General features: G+C 40.5%; 1 protein-coding gene across 3 annotated transcripts in view; it reads left to right on the forward strand.

The window, feature by feature from the left end:
* Nucleotides 1–3,547: 3,547 nt before the first annotated feature.
* The window catches only part of LOC122661324 (bifunctional aspartokinase/homoserine dehydrogenase, chloroplastic-like), an 80,983-nt gene continuing 66,596 nt past the window's right edge, over nt 3,548–17,934 (forward strand). For all 3 annotated transcript variants that reach the window (XM_043856681.1, XM_043856682.1, XM_043856683.1), the window contains exons 1-9: nt 3,548–3,880; nt 4,754–4,821; nt 4,942–5,316; nt 7,042–7,130; nt 7,264–7,567; nt 7,734–7,786; nt 7,878–8,092; nt 8,211–8,298; nt 8,376–8,489. In XM_043856681.1, the coding sequence (XP_043712616.1) occupies nt 3,732–3,880; nt 4,754–4,821; nt 4,942–5,316; nt 7,042–7,130; nt 7,264–7,567; nt 7,734–7,786; nt 7,878–8,092; nt 8,211–8,298; nt 8,376–8,489 (1,455 nt within the window). In that variant the 5' untranslated portion in view covers nt 3,548–3,731. The remainder of the gene's footprint in view (nt 3,881–4,753; nt 4,822–4,941; nt 5,317–7,041; nt 7,131–7,263; nt 7,568–7,733; nt 7,787–7,877; nt 8,093–8,210; nt 8,299–8,375; nt 8,490–17,934) is intronic.

Genomic DNA, 17,934 nt, shown 5'->3' on the forward strand with positions numbered 1-17,934 from the left:
AGTTGATTTTTCGGTCGACTACTTCATCAGCCAGAGAATGTGGTCTTAGTAAACAATTATAACATTCTTACTGTATCACTCTGGATGATGACCCGATTGACTACTTCATTGATCTGAGTTGCTGTCAAAGCCATATTGACTTTTAGACCTAATCCAACCTAACCCTATGGCAACCTAGGACCCCACCTAAACTTGAACACCTTCTAACTCATGTGTATGGTTTCATAATTATAGGACATAGCTAATTGGTCGTTAAAACTTATTGGCAATCGGCTCTTGAACCAATCCAACTTCATGATCACAAGTACGACAAGGTGAGTGGGGATAGACAATTGATTTCTTTATGGGAATGTTTATTTCATTTAGTTGTTTGTTTAGATGTCATGCATATGTATGAGAATTGTTCTTATATGTCGTTTGAAACTGTTCTACTGATTTATCTTTTTTGTTGATGACATATGAATTATAGAATTGTGGATAGTTATTGATGTGATGGTGGAATGTGTTAAAATGTAAATCTTTGCCATGTTAGAATAGATGTCGTAGTCAACTTGGAAACGAGAGGTATGGTGTGCCGTAGTATGGGATGCAGGAGCACCGTACACCTCGTACTATGTGATTTAGTCTGTATAAGACCAGGAATGTCACTCCTTAGTGCTACGATCCTTACCAACAGGGATCTACGTGTTGGATAGTCCTCCTTGGGGAAACCAGCGTAACTGATTGAGGTACTAGGAACGGTGATTTCCGATTGAGGACCAGAACTGTGGTAGATGACCAAATCTTGGGGGTTTGCTTGGTAAATTAGCATTACCAACGGAGGTACTGGGGCCGACAAATCCGAGTGAGGACCGGGATCGGCAGACTTCTAGCGCAACTCAGGTTTGACATCGCCAACAAAGAGGATGCTACCTAGGGTGTTGTTGTAGCACAGAATTAGAGACTTAGGCATTGTTGTTAGGTGGAAATAAGATTAAAATTGAATCTCATGCCTATAGGATCTTGTTTGTGAATGCTTGCATGATTTATCTTCAGTCACTGGGCTCAGTGGAGCTCACCCCTCGAGAAAATCCATTTTTAGATGTTTTGCAGGTAAAAAGGTATATTTGTGCTAGGGAATGATGCTGATCCAGGAGGCACTATTGAAGATGATTTTATGGAATTGGAATATGAGGGACTTGATTACTTTGTTTATGTGTTTACTGTACTCCTTGTATTTGTCGCATGGTTAACTCCACTGTAAATATAAAATTGTACAGTTTAGTTTACCGTTTTGTTAGTTTACTTTTGGGGATGTAATCCAAGATGTGAGAATACAAAACCTTAACAATTGTAAATATAGACTTATTTTAAATCAATAGAAACCTTCCGTTGCACTCTGAATAACCTTGTTTTCCTTATATTGATTGTGGGGCTTGTGACGGGTAACTACTGCATCTGGATCCTGGTGGTTTTCGAATACTTCTGGTATTTGGGTCAACTAACCGAATCTTCCTAGGGAGTGGTTTGTAGGTGTGACAAGTACTCATTTCAACTCCAATTGACCCGGGATTTTCTCCAGTACACTCGTACATACTCTTAGGTACAAATGCTATGATTTATATGCATCTCATGTCATTACTTAACGCGCATGGTTAGGTGAAGTTACTTATTAGTACTCACCCGAAAGGGTTTTGGGTATTTCCTACGGTTTTCTTCGCACCATGCTACGTACATAAGGAGTTGTCATACTTCCAATTGACCTATTGACTGTAACATCTCACGAATCACTGGTGTCAATAGTCGCTGGGGCAACACCCACTATGAAAGTCAAATTAACCCCGGATTTTGGGTGTGTGTGTAACATTATCTTATATCTTCAATGAGGAGATAGTTCCTCACTGATAGTTATTAAACCGATTTTGGATGATATAATCTATTTATCATCCTTTTATGATTCATGTAATTTCACTTATATTCCAAGGGAGCAAAATAGCTTTGTTGACTCCCTGTAAAGGAAGGCACTATCGGTAACATGTACGATAATTTGGCCAATTTCCGATCCATGGATTGTGGACTTATGTTTTATTTCACTTATGTGTACTATAGAATAATCTCAATAAAGTGTTACTTAACTTACTTCTACCGAAAAAAGAAAAAAAAAAAAGGGGAGAGGGTAACTATGGAAAACCCTTTATAAATATAGTGTTTTGGGTAAGGATGTCAAAATGGAACCGAAACCGAATATCAAAACTGGAATCAACCATTTACGATCGAACCGAATTGCACTGTAGAAAAATGATCTGGTTTTGATTTTATAGGTTCTCTTCTCGGTTCGGTTATGATTTTCACCGCAAAACCATGGTTCTAAATCGAATAATAAACCGGAGAAACCAAAACCTCTTACTTTAATACTAACCCATGCATCAATTGGATTAATTAATAATATATAATTAATTTAATAAATATAATTATTGCATCAACATGAAACATAAAATAAGTAAAATGTCATGGGTTAACTATATATTATATTTGTTCAAGTATGAATTGAAAATTATGGATGATGTTAAAATAGATTAGCAAAATCCTACTTTTTAATAGAAGAAATAGTTTGTTCATCATGTGAGAGTGGAGAAGAAAAAAAAAAAATGGAAAAACAGAGAGTAGGAAAGGAAAAGGGAACACAAATGAGTTCGGTTTTAAGCTTCTCCTTGATGAAATGTCGGTCAACCTCCACATGCTTAATACGATCATGCTGGACAGGGTTATGAGCAATACTAATGACGACTTTATTGTCACAATAAAGCATCATGGGAAGATGGACAATAATACCAATATTCTGCAACAATCCTCTAAGCCATAGAAGTTTTCAAATTCCTTGTGCCATCGCACAAAATTCGGCTTCAGCATTGGACCTTATCACAACATTCTGCTTTTGTCATTCCAAGTCTATGCTAGTGATACAAGGAAAGCTTTGGAAAATTGCAGGACTTCTTTGACTAACAAGGTAAAACCAGCTTGGTTGTGGAGCTAAATCTAGGTGAGTGATGATTTCCTGGAAGGCAATGTCACAGCACTTTTTATTAGCACATCGGTACATTCCAGGGAACCCCTGATTTAAGGGGTTTATACTTAATCTTGTAAGTAGAGTAAACAGAAACAACGATAAGAGTTGCTCACTGCTCCATGGCAACACAGAACAAGGGATCCCTGGATCATTAACTCCAACCTTAAAAACCAAGGTTGTCTTCATTACTGTTTTCCAAAGCGACACTACAAAAACCGGATGTAAACCAATTGTGAATCGGATAACGAAAACCAAATAAAAACCGGTAAAATCGGACTGTTTGCAAAAATATTTTGATTTTGATTGATTACTATTCGGTTCAGTTTTGATTTTACCGTATCAAAATGTAAATCGCACCGAAACTGAACCAAATAACCAGAACCGCACTGTTTAACACCCTTTGTTTTGGGGATTCAAAGGAGTGTTACAGTAAAATGGACAGGGGCGAATAAAAGGGGTTGAACACTGGCATCGTGGGAATCTTTTCCCCTAATAGCAAATTCTTTCCTACTGAACTGGGAGATCTTCTCGGCTGGCCAGCGAGTCGGTCGATTTTGCCGATTTATCAACTATTTGTACGAATCTCCAGTTGTTTCGTGCCACTATAGAGAGAGAGAGAGCGAAGTGAAGTGAAAAAACTCCCTTTGCGAACTCATCTTGCAGGCGCTTTGCTTCCGCAGCCGCCATGGCGTTCTCTTTTTCCTATAGCTTCCCTTCCAATGTGGGGGTTCACGATTACAAGTTGAAGAACTTCAGCTCACAAAGCTACGACTTCTCGTCTTCGTCGTTCATTTTGCACGGTGGAGATCTTCTTCAACGGCCTGCTTTTCTCAGGTAGACGCTTGTGTTGCTCCATTTCAATTTGATTTGTTTTCATGTTTATTTTTAGTTTGCATGCAAATGCGTCTCTATCGTTTCTGCAATATTGCTGAATGGGTTGGAGTTTTGTAGCGACTGCTGAAATAGAATTTTTTTTAAAATTTTTTGCTTCATTTTGGCCTTGCTTGATCTATGTTCGAATGTAGATGCCTTGTCATTAATATGTTGGTGCAATTTTCTATTTGATTGATTGTTTTTATCATTAGTCCATGTTTGATAATTCGACTTGGATTTCTTCTTAATTTCTCTTTCTACACATCTAGGATGCTGTAATTTCTAGTCCCTCTCGGCATGTCGTATTAGTTAGCACATTTTATATTTCAGGTTTCCTATTGTTTCTTTTTTAAAATTTAAATAAACTCTTCTACTGCAAATACCTTGTTAAAAGCCATAAAATTTCTCAAGTTCATAATCTTTGCTCCAATCTGTTTTTTATTCATGGTTGGAAGTTCTTACGATATAATAGACTCAACCAAGTGAAGAGAGAGAAGATAGGATAGGTCGCTCTGAAGATAGAATAACAAAAGAGAGATTACTTATGTTATGGATTTACATTAACATGAATGGGACCCTAGCGAGTTCAGTCCATAACTTTGTCAGCTTATATGTTTTAAAATATCAAATTTTATTTCATTTTATCATTGTAAATACTGTTGCTTTTAAACTATATTGTTCAATACTGGAAAGGATTGTCAAGCATTTCTGTTATTTAGTTGCTAAATAGGTGGTCATAGCCTTACCTTTTCTTTCTCTCTTTTTCCTGCCTCATTTTTTCCCCGCTTCTTGAGAATTCCTAAAGATTTTGTTGTTTGGGTTTTCCTATTCCAGAACTGGATCAATTTCTGAGAGGAGAAGAGTGGAGCGATCCCATTCCAGCGTCTTCTCTCCTGTTAGAGGTCCTTTACTTATTATTGTCACAATGTGTTTTGAATTTTTATATATGATGGTTTAAAGGATAAATAATTACACTTTGTTCCATGTACTAAAGGCACGGTTGAGCTTCATTTATTTGACAGGTGTTGTAATAGACACGTCCGTGGAAAAAACTCAACTTCCAAAAGGTGATACATGGTCTGTTCATAAATTTGGTGGGACGTGTATGGGCACCACCAAAACCATTCAGAATGTTGCAGAGATAATTATCAAAGATGATTCAGAAAGGAAGCTTATAGTTGTGTCTGCAATGTCAAAGGTTACAGACATGATGTATGATCTGATTTATAAGGCACAGTCACGGGATGAATCCTACATATCTGCATTGGATGCTGTTTTGGAAAAGCACAGGCTAACAGCACTTGAGCTACTTGATGGAGATGATGTTGCAACTTTCCTATCGCGGTTGCATCATGACATCAATAATCTCAAAGCCATGCTTCGTGCAATTTACATAGGTTGTTTCAAGATCTCAGTGCTTCTTACCAATAACTTACACTTTCCTCTTTATGTTAATGGCTGCATCACAAAAACATAATTATGCCCAAATCTAGACACACATATACACATGATATTCAACTTTGTATATATTGCATTCCAGAAACAATGAAAGGGGTATGCATTATAATACTTAAGGGTAAAGGCTGGGCACACCGGTGCTGTGCCCAGCCTGAGTTGGTCTCCCCTATGGAAATGACCCCCCTGCCCTCCCCATCTCACCCTCTCCATTGGGCATAGCCGCTAGCTCCAGGAAAGCTAGCGGTGTGCCCAACCCTCTCCCAATACTTATATATTAATTATTTTTTCCATGACATTTGGTGTTTTGGTTCTTTATCTGACATGAACATGTAATTCCCTGCAAATATTACCTGTTTTCTTGTAAAATGCCTTGGATTAGTCAATTCGCAATAAGCTTCACATTCAATTATTTCAAGAAAAAATACTAGCTGATTTTACTTTTCCATTTGTGGTAGTGCCATTTCAGTGGGCCATGGCATTAATTGATGTTCATTAGATGTTGGATTGAGTGAAACTGCCAGGATGAATGGCATAGTGGCAATTTTGAACAACTCCTATTTATGTAAAATATATCAATTGAACTCCTAGTACGTATATGAAACTATAGAACCTGAATTTGGATTTGTTTTAACAAAAAAAAAAGAAAAAGAATCGTGCATTTGCTGAACCAATTTTGGACTAATAAATCACAAAAGGGGGAGTGAAAAATAATTCCATTGTTATATCTTCAAAAAATAAGTCCACGTAGGACCTATAGAAATTCATAATTATAGTAGTTATTTTAAATTGTCATGGGAATGCTACTTATGCTCTTTTTCTCAAAGATTTAAGGATTGGCTGGAGCAGATACGAGTTTGTTCAGCTATGATTGGCTGATTCTAGCCAGTTTTAGTTGAGGGTGAGCATAGGATTGGCCACTCAAGCATCCAAATGGATCCTGATCAGGATTGGTTAGGAATTATCTGTTCCCTCATTCTGATTCTTCAGCCCTTGGTTTTTCTAATGCAAAGTAGTTTTTTCGAGGATCTGCACCCTTGTATAGCATATATGGTTCATATATAGAAAATGCTGAACTTGAACTTGCTAACCTTATTTTGGACTACCATCTCAACTAAGAAAATAAAAGAAAACAGGGGAAAATGTAATTCTTGAGTCTCAGTAAGCTGCTTGAATATACTGAAAAGGTCCTCAAGTAAGAACTTTTTGAGGGTTGGCTTGCTTAAGAAATTGTTGGATGAGAAATGTCGCTACTCTCTTTGCATGCATGTCATTGGTTGAGGACAAGTGTGGAGTTGTTTTTCCACTTTCCTTGTTATAGATATTTTATAAGAATCCTTTATTCTAGCTAAGTTTCAGTGTAGATGGAGTTTTGAAGTTTACTAAGATTGGCTGTGGTCTTTTGTTCATTATTCTTTTCGAGTGCAAAAGCCCTGATTTGGGCATCAGACAGTTGGGTTGCTTTTTTGTTTTCATTAATTTATTGCACCTAATCATTTTGAGTGCGTCTTAGTTGTTGGCCATTTATCTTAGCTCCATTTTTCACTATATTATACATTTATATCAGTTTACAATCTAAATGAACTTTCTTGTTAATTTTGTTTTCTGGGCTTCTAAATTGAAACTGTTATTTCATTCCAGTTACTGACATGCTTACTGGTATACAGCTGGTCATGCAACAGAATCTTTTTCAGATTTTGTTGTAGGTCATGGAGAGTTATGGTCTGCTCAGATGTTGTCATTGCTAGTCAGAAAGGTGCAGTGGTTGGTTATTAGCCTTAGTTCCTAGAGCATTTGTTTTTGGATAATTATCTAGAGTATTTGATGGTCATAACTGTGTAAAGATTGTTTTTTTTATAAAGCTCTCTGAATTGACTTTTTTGATGCAGTATGGAATGGATTGCAATTGGATGGATACAAGGGACGTTCTTATTGTAAATCCTACCAATTCCAATCAAGTTGACCCTGATCTTCCGGAATCTGGGAGAAGAATTGAGAAATGGTTCTCTGAAAATCCTTCTAAGACAATCATTGCTACAGGCTTCATAGCCAGTACACCCCAAAATATCCCTACAACTTTGAAGAGAGATGGGAGTGACTTCTCTGCAGCTATAATGGGTGCTCTATTAAGGGCTCGTCAAGTCACGATATGGACAGATGTGGATGGTGTATATAGTGCAGACCCCAGGAAAGGTTTGAACTGGCCCTTACATGTGTTCTGTTTTCTATTCATTGCTCTTCCCTGTATGCTATTTGCAGAAAAAGTTAGATAAGTGGGGTATAATTTCCTGGATATTTGTGAAGGAGCCTTAATCTGAGTTTGGACTTCGGAGCACTAACATGCATTTCTTGTCTGCAGTTAGTGAGGCTGTGATATTGGGAACCTTGTCCTATCAGGAGGCATGGGAAATGGTAAACTTGACCTCCTTTACCAAATGTACTTCAAATTGATAGGACTTATATATTGCGCCTCTCTAATTGTAAACTTTTCTTTTATGTGCAGTCATATTTTGGGGCTAATGTTTTACATCCCCGCACCATCATCCCCGTGATGCGTGATGGCATTCCAATTGTAATAAGAAACATATTCAATCTCTCTGCTCCTGGTACTGTAATTTGCAGGCCTTCTTTAAAGGAAGATGGAGATGGGCAGAGGTTGGAGTCACTTGTCAAAGGGTTTGCCACAATAGATAACGTGGCCCTTGTAAATGTTGAGGGGTGAGCCACATATTCCAGTATTAATACTGCATGTTTTCGAACTAGTTGGAACTAATTTTTTGTTTTATTTCTTGCTTTTGTTGTATAATTTATAAATTTTAAAATTATCTTTAAGCAGTACTGGAATGGCTGGTGTTCCCGGCACGGCTAGTGGCATTTTTAGTGCTGTGAAAGATGTGGGAGCTAATGTTATCATGATATCCCAGGTACTGATACCCTCTGATTTGAAATTCTGTGTTATAAATTATTAACCTCTGAATGTTTGTGTCTGGGTCCAATGCAGGCAAGTAGTGAGCATTCTGTGTGCTTTGCCGTCCCTGAGAAGGAAGTGAAAGCTGTTGCAGAGGCTTTACAGTCAAGATTTCGTCAAGCATTGGATGCTGGGCGTCTTTCTAAGGTGTTAAAATCAGTTTGGCTAAAGATATGACTACAAAATCATTTACATGTTTTGAGTGATGACAGTCTTATGCTGTCCTTGTATCTGCCTATCCCAGTTTCTCTAGCTCCATGGTTTTCCCTTCGGTAATTCATTCTAGTAAGTCTGAAAGGGAGTTCCATATGAAAGGAGGAGCGTTATCTGACAATGCATTTTCTGGCAATCAAATTCAACCTAAGAAATTCTGTCAGGAGCCTCTACAACCACTTGGCTGAAAAGGCAATGCTCCTTATCCTTGAGATCATCTGAAAATTAGGACATCATTTATTTTAGTATTCACAAAAGGTTTTAGTTGATTAGATGGTCTTATTTTGAGTCCCATGATAGTGCACTGGAAATTCCCTTGGATGAATTTGATGCATAGTTACCAAGGCGGCAAAGCGACCATGGCATTGGAGAGGGTCTAAAAGCAAGGCGACACCAACAAGGCGGCAGGACGTCCGCCTAGGCAACGCCTTGATAACTATGATTTGACGTCTTGATAACAGCCACTGCGGATTGATTATCAACAAGATTAAGTATTGATGGTCTGGAGTTGATCATTGTAATTCAACCCCTCAGAGAAAATCAGTTCTTGAAAGTAGGAGCTTTATCTGACACTGCATTTTCTGGCAACCAAATTCGACCTAAGAAATTCAGTCAGGAGCCTCTACAACCACTTGGCTGAAAAGGCAATGCTCCTTTTCCTTGAGATCATCTGCAAATTTGGACATCATGTTATTTTAGTATTCGCAAAAGGTTTTAGGTGATTAGATGGTCTTATTTTGTGTCCCATGATTGTGCATTGGAAATTCCCTTGGATGAATTTGATGTCTTGATAACAGTCACTATGGATTGATTATCAACAAGATCAAGTATTGACGGCCTGGATTTGATTATTGTAATTCAACCACTCGAGAGAAAATCAATTCTTCACTTTTCTTTACTTTGTTTTGAAAGGATCTACGTTAGATATATGGCCGAATACCGTGGGGTATTCCGGACCTTTTCTTTGTTATTTTGTTAGTTTTTGTATTATGTGGTTTAGTCCCACATTGCTCATGTACATATTTTACTATTCAATTATTCTTATAAATAAGAATGTGCTTGGGATGGATTAATCATCCAAGCATCGAGTTCTAAATCTGGTCCTCTTAACATGGTATCGAGCTGGATTAGAACTCGTTGCAATCCACGATCTCCTTCCCTCTCTAATTCTCGATCTTTCTCCCTTTCTCTTCTCTCTTTTCTTCTCTTCTTCCCTTTGTTTCGTTTTGTTCTTTCTCTGTCCCATAGGGCAGCACCGATGAGGTGATCAATTGATCCATGCTGCCCTCCTTTACCTCATCCCATGATATGAAGAATTGATCGATAAGGTGTCGCGCTCCTTTGCTGCGAATATTGAAGACTTCAGCCTTCATTGGACAGATTCACACTATATTACAAGGATTTTGTTCACTATATTGGAGCTTCAGACTCGGCGGATCAGTATTCCAAGACCTACATCAAGCTACATCAAGTTCCGCCCTCAAGATCGATATCTCTTCACACTTTCGGGGTTTTTTCAAAACCCGACAATTGTCGATCTTGGGGTTCCACTTATCGTTAATTCTGATTTTTTGAGGAGTGCTTCACATCTGTTCAAGTGTACTTCATTGCAATTTCAGCCTCACAGTCATTTTCCAGGCCTCATATCATCTTATCGATTTCAGCAATTTGTGGTTTTTTCAAAACCCGAAAATATCGATCTCAAGGTTTTCTCCTGCTGTTGCTGATTCTTGGAGACACTTATTCCTTTATTATTAGAGGGCTTTCATCCTTGTTTCAGCCCTTAACTTGGAGGTGTGTTCTTGCTTCTCTTCACAACAGCCTCTTCTCCGATTTGGGATTCTTCACTGTCTCCATGGGTGACTCTATGGATTCGATCGCTACTTATGTTGGTGATGGAAACAGAAACCGTGAGTATCATACTTTCTCTCCAAATCCAATCAAGTTGGATGGCACCAATTACCTACTTTGGTCTAGGTCCGCCTCCTTTGCATTCCGGCCGTGGCCTTACCGGGTCATATTAGGGGATCCACTCCTATGCCTACCGAGGTTGGGGCTGCTCAAGACAAGTGGCTTGCCAACAATGGAGTTCTTATGTCCTACTTGATTGGTTCTATGGTTACGAGATCTACAACACAATTTTCTTCTTCGACATGCCTGAAATTTGGGGCTGCTTGCAAGGAGACTTATGGACAGCTTGGCAATGATGCCCGGTATATGAAATCGGAAGAAGGTCCTTCACACTACTCGGGAGAATTGAGCTCCAAATACTATGCTACCTTGCGCAGCCTTTGGCAACAATTGGACCATTTTTCCGATTTTCACCCAAGTACATCCAGATATTACTTCTTATAAGCAACACATGGACAAGATCGGGTTTATGATTTCTTGGCAGGATTAAATGTGGAGTATGATCAGATTCGGGTTGCAGTGTTGGGTCACAAGCCTTTTCCCACACTTGAACTTCCTATGCCCTCGTCTCCTCGAAGAAAACCGTAGGGCTGCCATGTTGCACCCTCCTATTATCGACAGATCGCTCTCCAAGTGCGCCCCTGCCACTCCTACACCTAGTGGCATTGCTTCTCTTGGTGATTCTACTACAGGTCCGTTGTTTGTGAGTACTGTCACAAACCTTACCACACCAAGGAGAAGTGTTGGAAACTTCATGGGAAACCCGCTGATTTTGAAACTAAAAGTATCGCCAAGACAAAGATAAAGACAAAGACCAAGGCCCATCGATCGAGATACATTGCATCGCAACTCCGCTCGACACTGGTCTATCCTGTGATGATCTACAGGCCCTCCTTCGTATGCTCGGGACTTCGCCGCCGCGCCTCTACTACATCGCCCACGCAATTCCTCGCTCCTTCAGTTCACACTTTGCCGGTCGGCCGTATTCCATTGTGAGGTCATCGTTCTGCGTGGCTTCCCATCCTTGGATCATGTAGATTCTGAGCTGCAGATCATGCACTGTTCCTCTAGTCTGCTTCACGATATTCTCCCACTGGGAAAGATAAGGTCAAAGGCCGATGGGTCCCTTTCTTCAATATCGGAAAAGGACTCATCAACCGCACTTCCTCTCTTCCTTTGTCTTCTTTTACATATTCCTAATTTTACTACTAACCTTCTTTCCATTAGTAGTATTACTCGTGATCTTAACGCAAAGTCACTTTTTTCCCTCTCATTGTGTGTTTCGGGATCGGCCTCTGGGAAGACGATTGGATTGGGTAAAGTGCATGGTGGCTTTACTGCTTGATGACGGTCGCTTTCTCCACCACCTTTGCCTTCTCCCGTGCATCGAACTCCTTGGTCTTTTCGAACTTTACCAGTGGCACTCTCGGTTAGGTCACCCCCTTTAGGAATTTTAGCTCATTTATTTCCTCGTTTGGTCACCCTACATACTAAGGATGACTTTTTTGTGAGGCTTGTGTTCGCCAAACAGACACGTTCAAATTATCCTATTTCAAATAAAAGGAGTTCTTCTTGCTTTAATTTGGTACATTCGATGTTTGGGGCCCTAGTTGAGCCCTCTATTTCCGGTCATCATTGGTTTGTCTCTTTTATTGATTGTCATTCTCGAACACTTGGGTATATCTTTTTGCACACTAAAAATCAGGTTTTCTCATGTTTTCAGCATTTTCATAAGTCGATTCAAACTCCCAGGCTACTCTCCAAATATTGAGAAGTGATAATGGAACCGAGTTTCTTGAATCACAATTTCAAAAATATTTGGGCGATCATGGCATCATTCACCAAACTAGTTGTGTTGATACCGCCGAATGGTGGCGAGAAAGGAAAACCGTCATTTGTTGGAAATGGCCCGGGCTTTGATGTTTGGGAGGAATGTTCCTTCTCAATATTGGGGGATGCGGTTCTCACCGCCGCCTATCTTATCAATAGGCTCCCTTCTCGGGTTCTTAATTCCCGTTCCCCTCGATATTTCTTGGGTCATTCCTCCTTTATTGTCCCTCCCAAAGTATTTGGGTGTGTGTGTTATGCTAGGGATACCAGATCTCCAGCAAGCTTGAGCCTCGTGGGCTCCGTTGTATTTTCTTGGGTTATTCTCCAACCCAGAAAGGTTATAAGTGTTACCATCCCCTTCCCGCCGTACTGCTTGGTGAGTATGGATGTTGTTTTCCATGAGACCCTTTCTTATTATTCTTCACCACCTCTTCAAGGGGAGAGTTCTAGTGAAGATGTGCCCTTTGAGATTCCTCCACTAGAGGTTCCTCCGGGCTGCGCCCACCTCCTTTCGACGATGCCCAACCTCCTTTGGATGATGTCCCAACTCCTCCGGCTGTTCCTCCCTCACCTAATGGGAATCCTTTACGAGGGGAGACCATCGAAAATAGTGTTGTTAATGTTCCTCTTCGAGGGAGTCGACTCATCAGAGAACTATTGGTGCATTTCGAAGAGAATTGACAATTCCAACATACTACCTACACGAGGCGAGAACCAACAGAGGGCATTGCAATCCCCTTTAGCACCAATACCCATCCAATTGCGGCCCGCATCCGCATCCTCCATCTCCTGGTAATCCCTCTTCATCCGACCTACCTATTGCTCACCGAAAGGTACTAGGACTTGTACTTTACATCCCATATCTCGTGTTGTTTCTTATAGCTCTCTTTCTCCATCTTTTCGTGCTTTTGTATCCTCTCTTTCTTACTTTCGATTCCTAAAACTTCAGGAAGCATCTACAGATGGAAAGTGGAAGGCAGCAATGTTGGAAGAAATGAGAGCACTACATAAAAATAATACATGGGAGCTTGTGACTCTTCCTCCGGAAAGAAACCAGTTGGATGTAGATGGGTCTTCGTGGTCAAACAGAAGGTGATGGTTCGTGGATCGATATAAGGCACGCCCGGTTGCAAGGGGTTCACTCAAACTTATGGAGTTGACTATCAGGAGACCTTTGCACTGCGTGCGAAGCTCAACACTTGTCCGGTGCTATTATCTTGGCTATAAATCTTGGGTGGGATCTTCAACGGTTAGATGTCAAGAATGCCTTCCTCCGTGGGAGCTTGAGGAGGAGGTATATATGGACATTCCACCAGGCTTCTCGATGACGGACCAAGCGGCAAGGTCGTCAGCAAGCGTGCACTTTATGGGCTGAAACGATCACCTAGGGCATGGTTTGCGATTTCACAAGACTATGATTTCAGCGAGGTTATAGGCGAGTAATGCTGATCACACTTTGTTTATCGACGAGTTGGTGACAAGGTAACTCTTCTCATAGTCTATGTGGATGATATTGTGGTCACTGGTAATGATGGTGATGCTATCGTGGATTTGAAGCTCCTCCTCGCCGTGAATTTGAGGTCAAAGATCTTGGTCCTCAAATATTTTCTAGGGATAGAAGTTGCTCGCTTCTTCAAAGGGCATCTTTCTTTCTCAACGAAAATATGTCCTTGATCTATTGACCGACACAGGTTGCTAGGTTGTCATCCTTGGATACTCCTATGGAAGCTACTACAAAACTTAGGGAGAAAGAGGGTGAGCCTGTTGTGACAAGGGTATTTATCACGGTTAGTGGGCAAGTTAATCTACCTTTCTCACACACGACCGACATTGCGATTCTTGTGAGTTTGGTGAGCCGATTCATGCATGATCCCTATTCCTCTCATATGGATGCAAATCAGTCGTATTTTGAGATATTTGAAGTCCGCTCCGGAAAGGGAATCCTTCTATCTCCCACGGGTCACCTTAATATGAGGCCTATCCGATGCCGATTGGGCTGGTTCTCCGACGAAATCTATCTCTGGTTCTTGTTCCTTTGTTGGTGGGAACCTTGTCACATGGCGTAGCAAGAAGCGAATGTTGTGGCCAGGTCCAGTCTTGAAGCCGAAGTTTCGTGCGATGGCCCAAGGAATTTGTGAACTTACGTGGCTTAGAGGATTATTACGAGAGATATCGGTATTGCTATTCATCTTCCCATGATGCTTTATTGTGACAATAAAGCGCCATTAGCATTGCTCATAACCCCGCCCAGCATGATCGTACTAAACACGTGGAGGTTGACCGACATTTCATCAAGGAGAAGCTTGAGGCCGGCCTCATTTTGTGTTCCTTTTGTGAAGTCTCCTGATCAACCGGCTGATGTGTTCACCAAGGACCGAGTAGCAAGTTGTTTCATCCTATCTTAGTCAAGTTGGGCATGCATGATATATATGCTCCAACTTGAGGGGAGTGTTAGATATATGGCCGAATACCGTGGGGTATTCGGACCTTTCTTTGTTATTTTGTTAGTTTTTGTATTATGTGGTTTAGTCCCACATTGCTCATGTACATATTTTACTATTCAATTATTCTTATAAATAAGAATGTGCTTGGGATGGATTAATCATCCAAGCATCGAGTTCTAAATCTGGTCCTTTTAACAGGATCCATGTAGCCGACCCCATTATCTCAGCTCAGGGCCTGGATTTGATCTATGTTATTCAACTACTCATTCGCTGACCAAGTCCCAGCGGCAGTAGCATCATCAGGTTTGGGTGTAGTACCAGAAATATACCCCGAAAAATTATTCCCACGGATAGTGAGAAGACAGGCACGAGACCAGGTGAGGTAGTTCAGTCCGTTCAACTTGATAGGACCCGCCAGAAGATACAGATGGTTGTGACTACCAGAACGACCATCACCACTTCCTGTGGAAACACCACTGTTAGCTTCATCTGCCATCGGATTGTTGAACGAAGAATGGAATCATACGTGGTAAAAAAATCAAATCAACTCAAAAGAGATGCATGCTGAATCAGGAGGAAGAGAATGGTAGCGATGGCAGCACTATGACAAGAGATGTCACGGTGGAGAGGAGCGACGACCAGCTACGCGGCATGAAAGGAGCGATCGAGCAGCAACACAGAGTTGTGGTATGTGGGGGCGGCGACCAGGGAGATCGGGACAGGAAGGAGAGGCGACCAGGGGGTTGTGGCTGTATGGCAGCGGTGATGCAGTGACACGAGAGAGAGGGGGTCACATCGGTGAAGGCGCGACGACCAGAGGAGGGTTGGGGCGGAGAAGGCACAGCGACAGGAAGTCACGGCGGAGCAAGACGACAATGGCGGCAGCAATGTTGCAACAACAGGAACAGAGCAGGGCGGCTGCTGCGAGGTAGCGACGGTGATGTGATGCCGGTTAGGGTTAGTGAAACATGATACTTGTTTAGTCTACCATGTTAGACTCGGGAGGCCGGAGCCGCAAGGGTGGTAATAGAGAAACCCCACTGGCGACGGAAAAATAAAAAAACTGGGTTTTAGGTTTTTGGGTTTGGATACCAAGTTGAATCAGAGAATGAGTGAATGATTTGATGTGTCCATAAGGACAGAGGTCCCTTTATGTATAAGTAGGATTACAAGAGAACTGATAAGGAAAGTAAGGTGCCTATGACTTATCATCCCTATTTATAACGACTAGACAATGACTAGGCATAGTCTTCTTGTGACATTGATATACATGCAGGGGTTTAGTAGAAGAGATAGAAGTGGTAGAGGCATCAAAAGGAATAAGAGTAGGGATAGGAGGATGACTGGCCGAACTTGCCGGAGAAGGTAGTGAAGAAGCTAAAGAAGAATAATACGGTGTGTTTTCGAAGAAAGTGACATCAGCACTAATGTATTGCTTATGAGAAATAGGATCATAACACTTAGAGCACTTTTGGGTCCTAGAATAACCAAGAAAAGTACACTTAACAGTATGGGGAGACAATTTATTAACATGAGGGTGTAAGATGTGAACAAAACATACACAACCAAAAACATGTGGTGGAAGAGAAAAAAGAGAATCATTCTGAAAAAGCACAGAGAATTGGGACTGATTATCTCGAATAGAAGAGGGCATCCTACTAATCAGAACACAAGCAGTGAGAACTGCATCACACCAAAAGTGTTTGGGGACCTGCATGTGAATCATAAGCGATTGAGCAACTTCTAATAAGTGTCAATTTTTACGTTCAGCCACTCTGTTTTGTTGAGGGGTATAGGAACAACTATCTGATGAATCATACCATTATCTAAACAAAATTGAGAAATCTCAGTTTGAACATATTCAAGAGCTTTATCAGATCTGAAGGTTTTGATAGACGCAGCAAACTGAGTTCATATTTCATGTTAAAAATTCTTAAAGACAGTAATAAATTCAGACCGATCTTTCCATAAATAAACCCAAATCAACCGGGAGTAATCATTCACAAAAGTAACAAAGTAATAAAAACCAAATCTATTACAGACATGACTTGATCCCCAAATATCAGAATGAAGTAAATAAAATAAAGATGGGCTCCTAGAAGGAAAAGACGATCTGTGATGTTTCCCATAGTTCACAGGTTTCATAGTAGCTTGGTTAAGGATAGATTACCCAAACGATGATGCCACTGAAGAGGAGATGAATCACCAGTAGTTGTAGCAACTACTGTAGATGGTCCTGTGCTGTCCAGATAGTATAGGCCAACCTGCTCAACCTCGCCACCAATCGCCCTCCTTGTCTGAAGGTCCTAAAAGACACAGTAAGAAGGATAAAAAGTAACAAAACAATTAAGTGCCTTAGTGAGCTGATTAATTGGTGCAGATTCATCACCGAAATAGGTTTTTTTTATTAGGAATAAGTCTAGGGTTGGGTTCTATACATATTGGGCCTTTGATCCCATGGGTTTTCTATGTCATAGGTCACTTTTATGGACCTAAAATATGGGTAATAGGGCTTGCAAACGGGATTAGTTGTTTTAGTTCCATACATAGTTTTATCTTGGTGTTTTTGTTCATAAATTGAACCGGTTCAACCAATGTTTCAATTTTAGTGATGTTTCAATTTTAGTGATTTTAGTAGTTTCTTTTAAGTATTTAGTGGGGCTGGACTAGGACTCTGTTTTGAGTCTATTTCAGTTTAAGTTACCGAATAGGTTAAGGATTGAGTTACACCTTTCCTTTTAAGTGTAGGAGTCTATTTTTGAGTCTTTTATATAAGATTGTTAGGGGGACAAGTATTGAACATGACTTTTGGTAATGAAAAGGCTTGTTGCTGCTCTCTTCCATTGAAGATTTGTCTTGTGTTTGATCAAGGCTGGTGGGATTGGTGTTTGATCCAATCAACACATTGTGGTGGGAAGCCCGAGTAGTTTGTTGGAGGAATCAGTGTTTGATCCGATTGACACCTTGCGGTTGGAAATCCAGGTGGTTTGTTTTGGTTCTCTTTTGAAGCTCTCCATTATTGTTCTACTTGAATTTGACTCTATGATTGAGGTTGGCGGTAATTCTTCTGCTAACAAAATCTATGATTTGTTACCCCGTTCCTAACCTAATATAATTGGGTTCCCGTTGTTCTCTCGGTTTCCCCATATGTTTTATTTCCCATTGTTCTCTTGGTTTCTTCATATGATTTATTT

Source organism: Telopea speciosissima, chromosome 5 (assembly GCF_018873765.1).
Source record: "Telopea speciosissima isolate NSW1024214 ecotype Mountain lineage chromosome 5, Tspe_v1, whole genome shotgun sequence".
Lineage (NCBI taxonomy): Eukaryota > Viridiplantae > Streptophyta > Magnoliopsida > Proteales > Proteaceae > Telopea > Telopea speciosissima.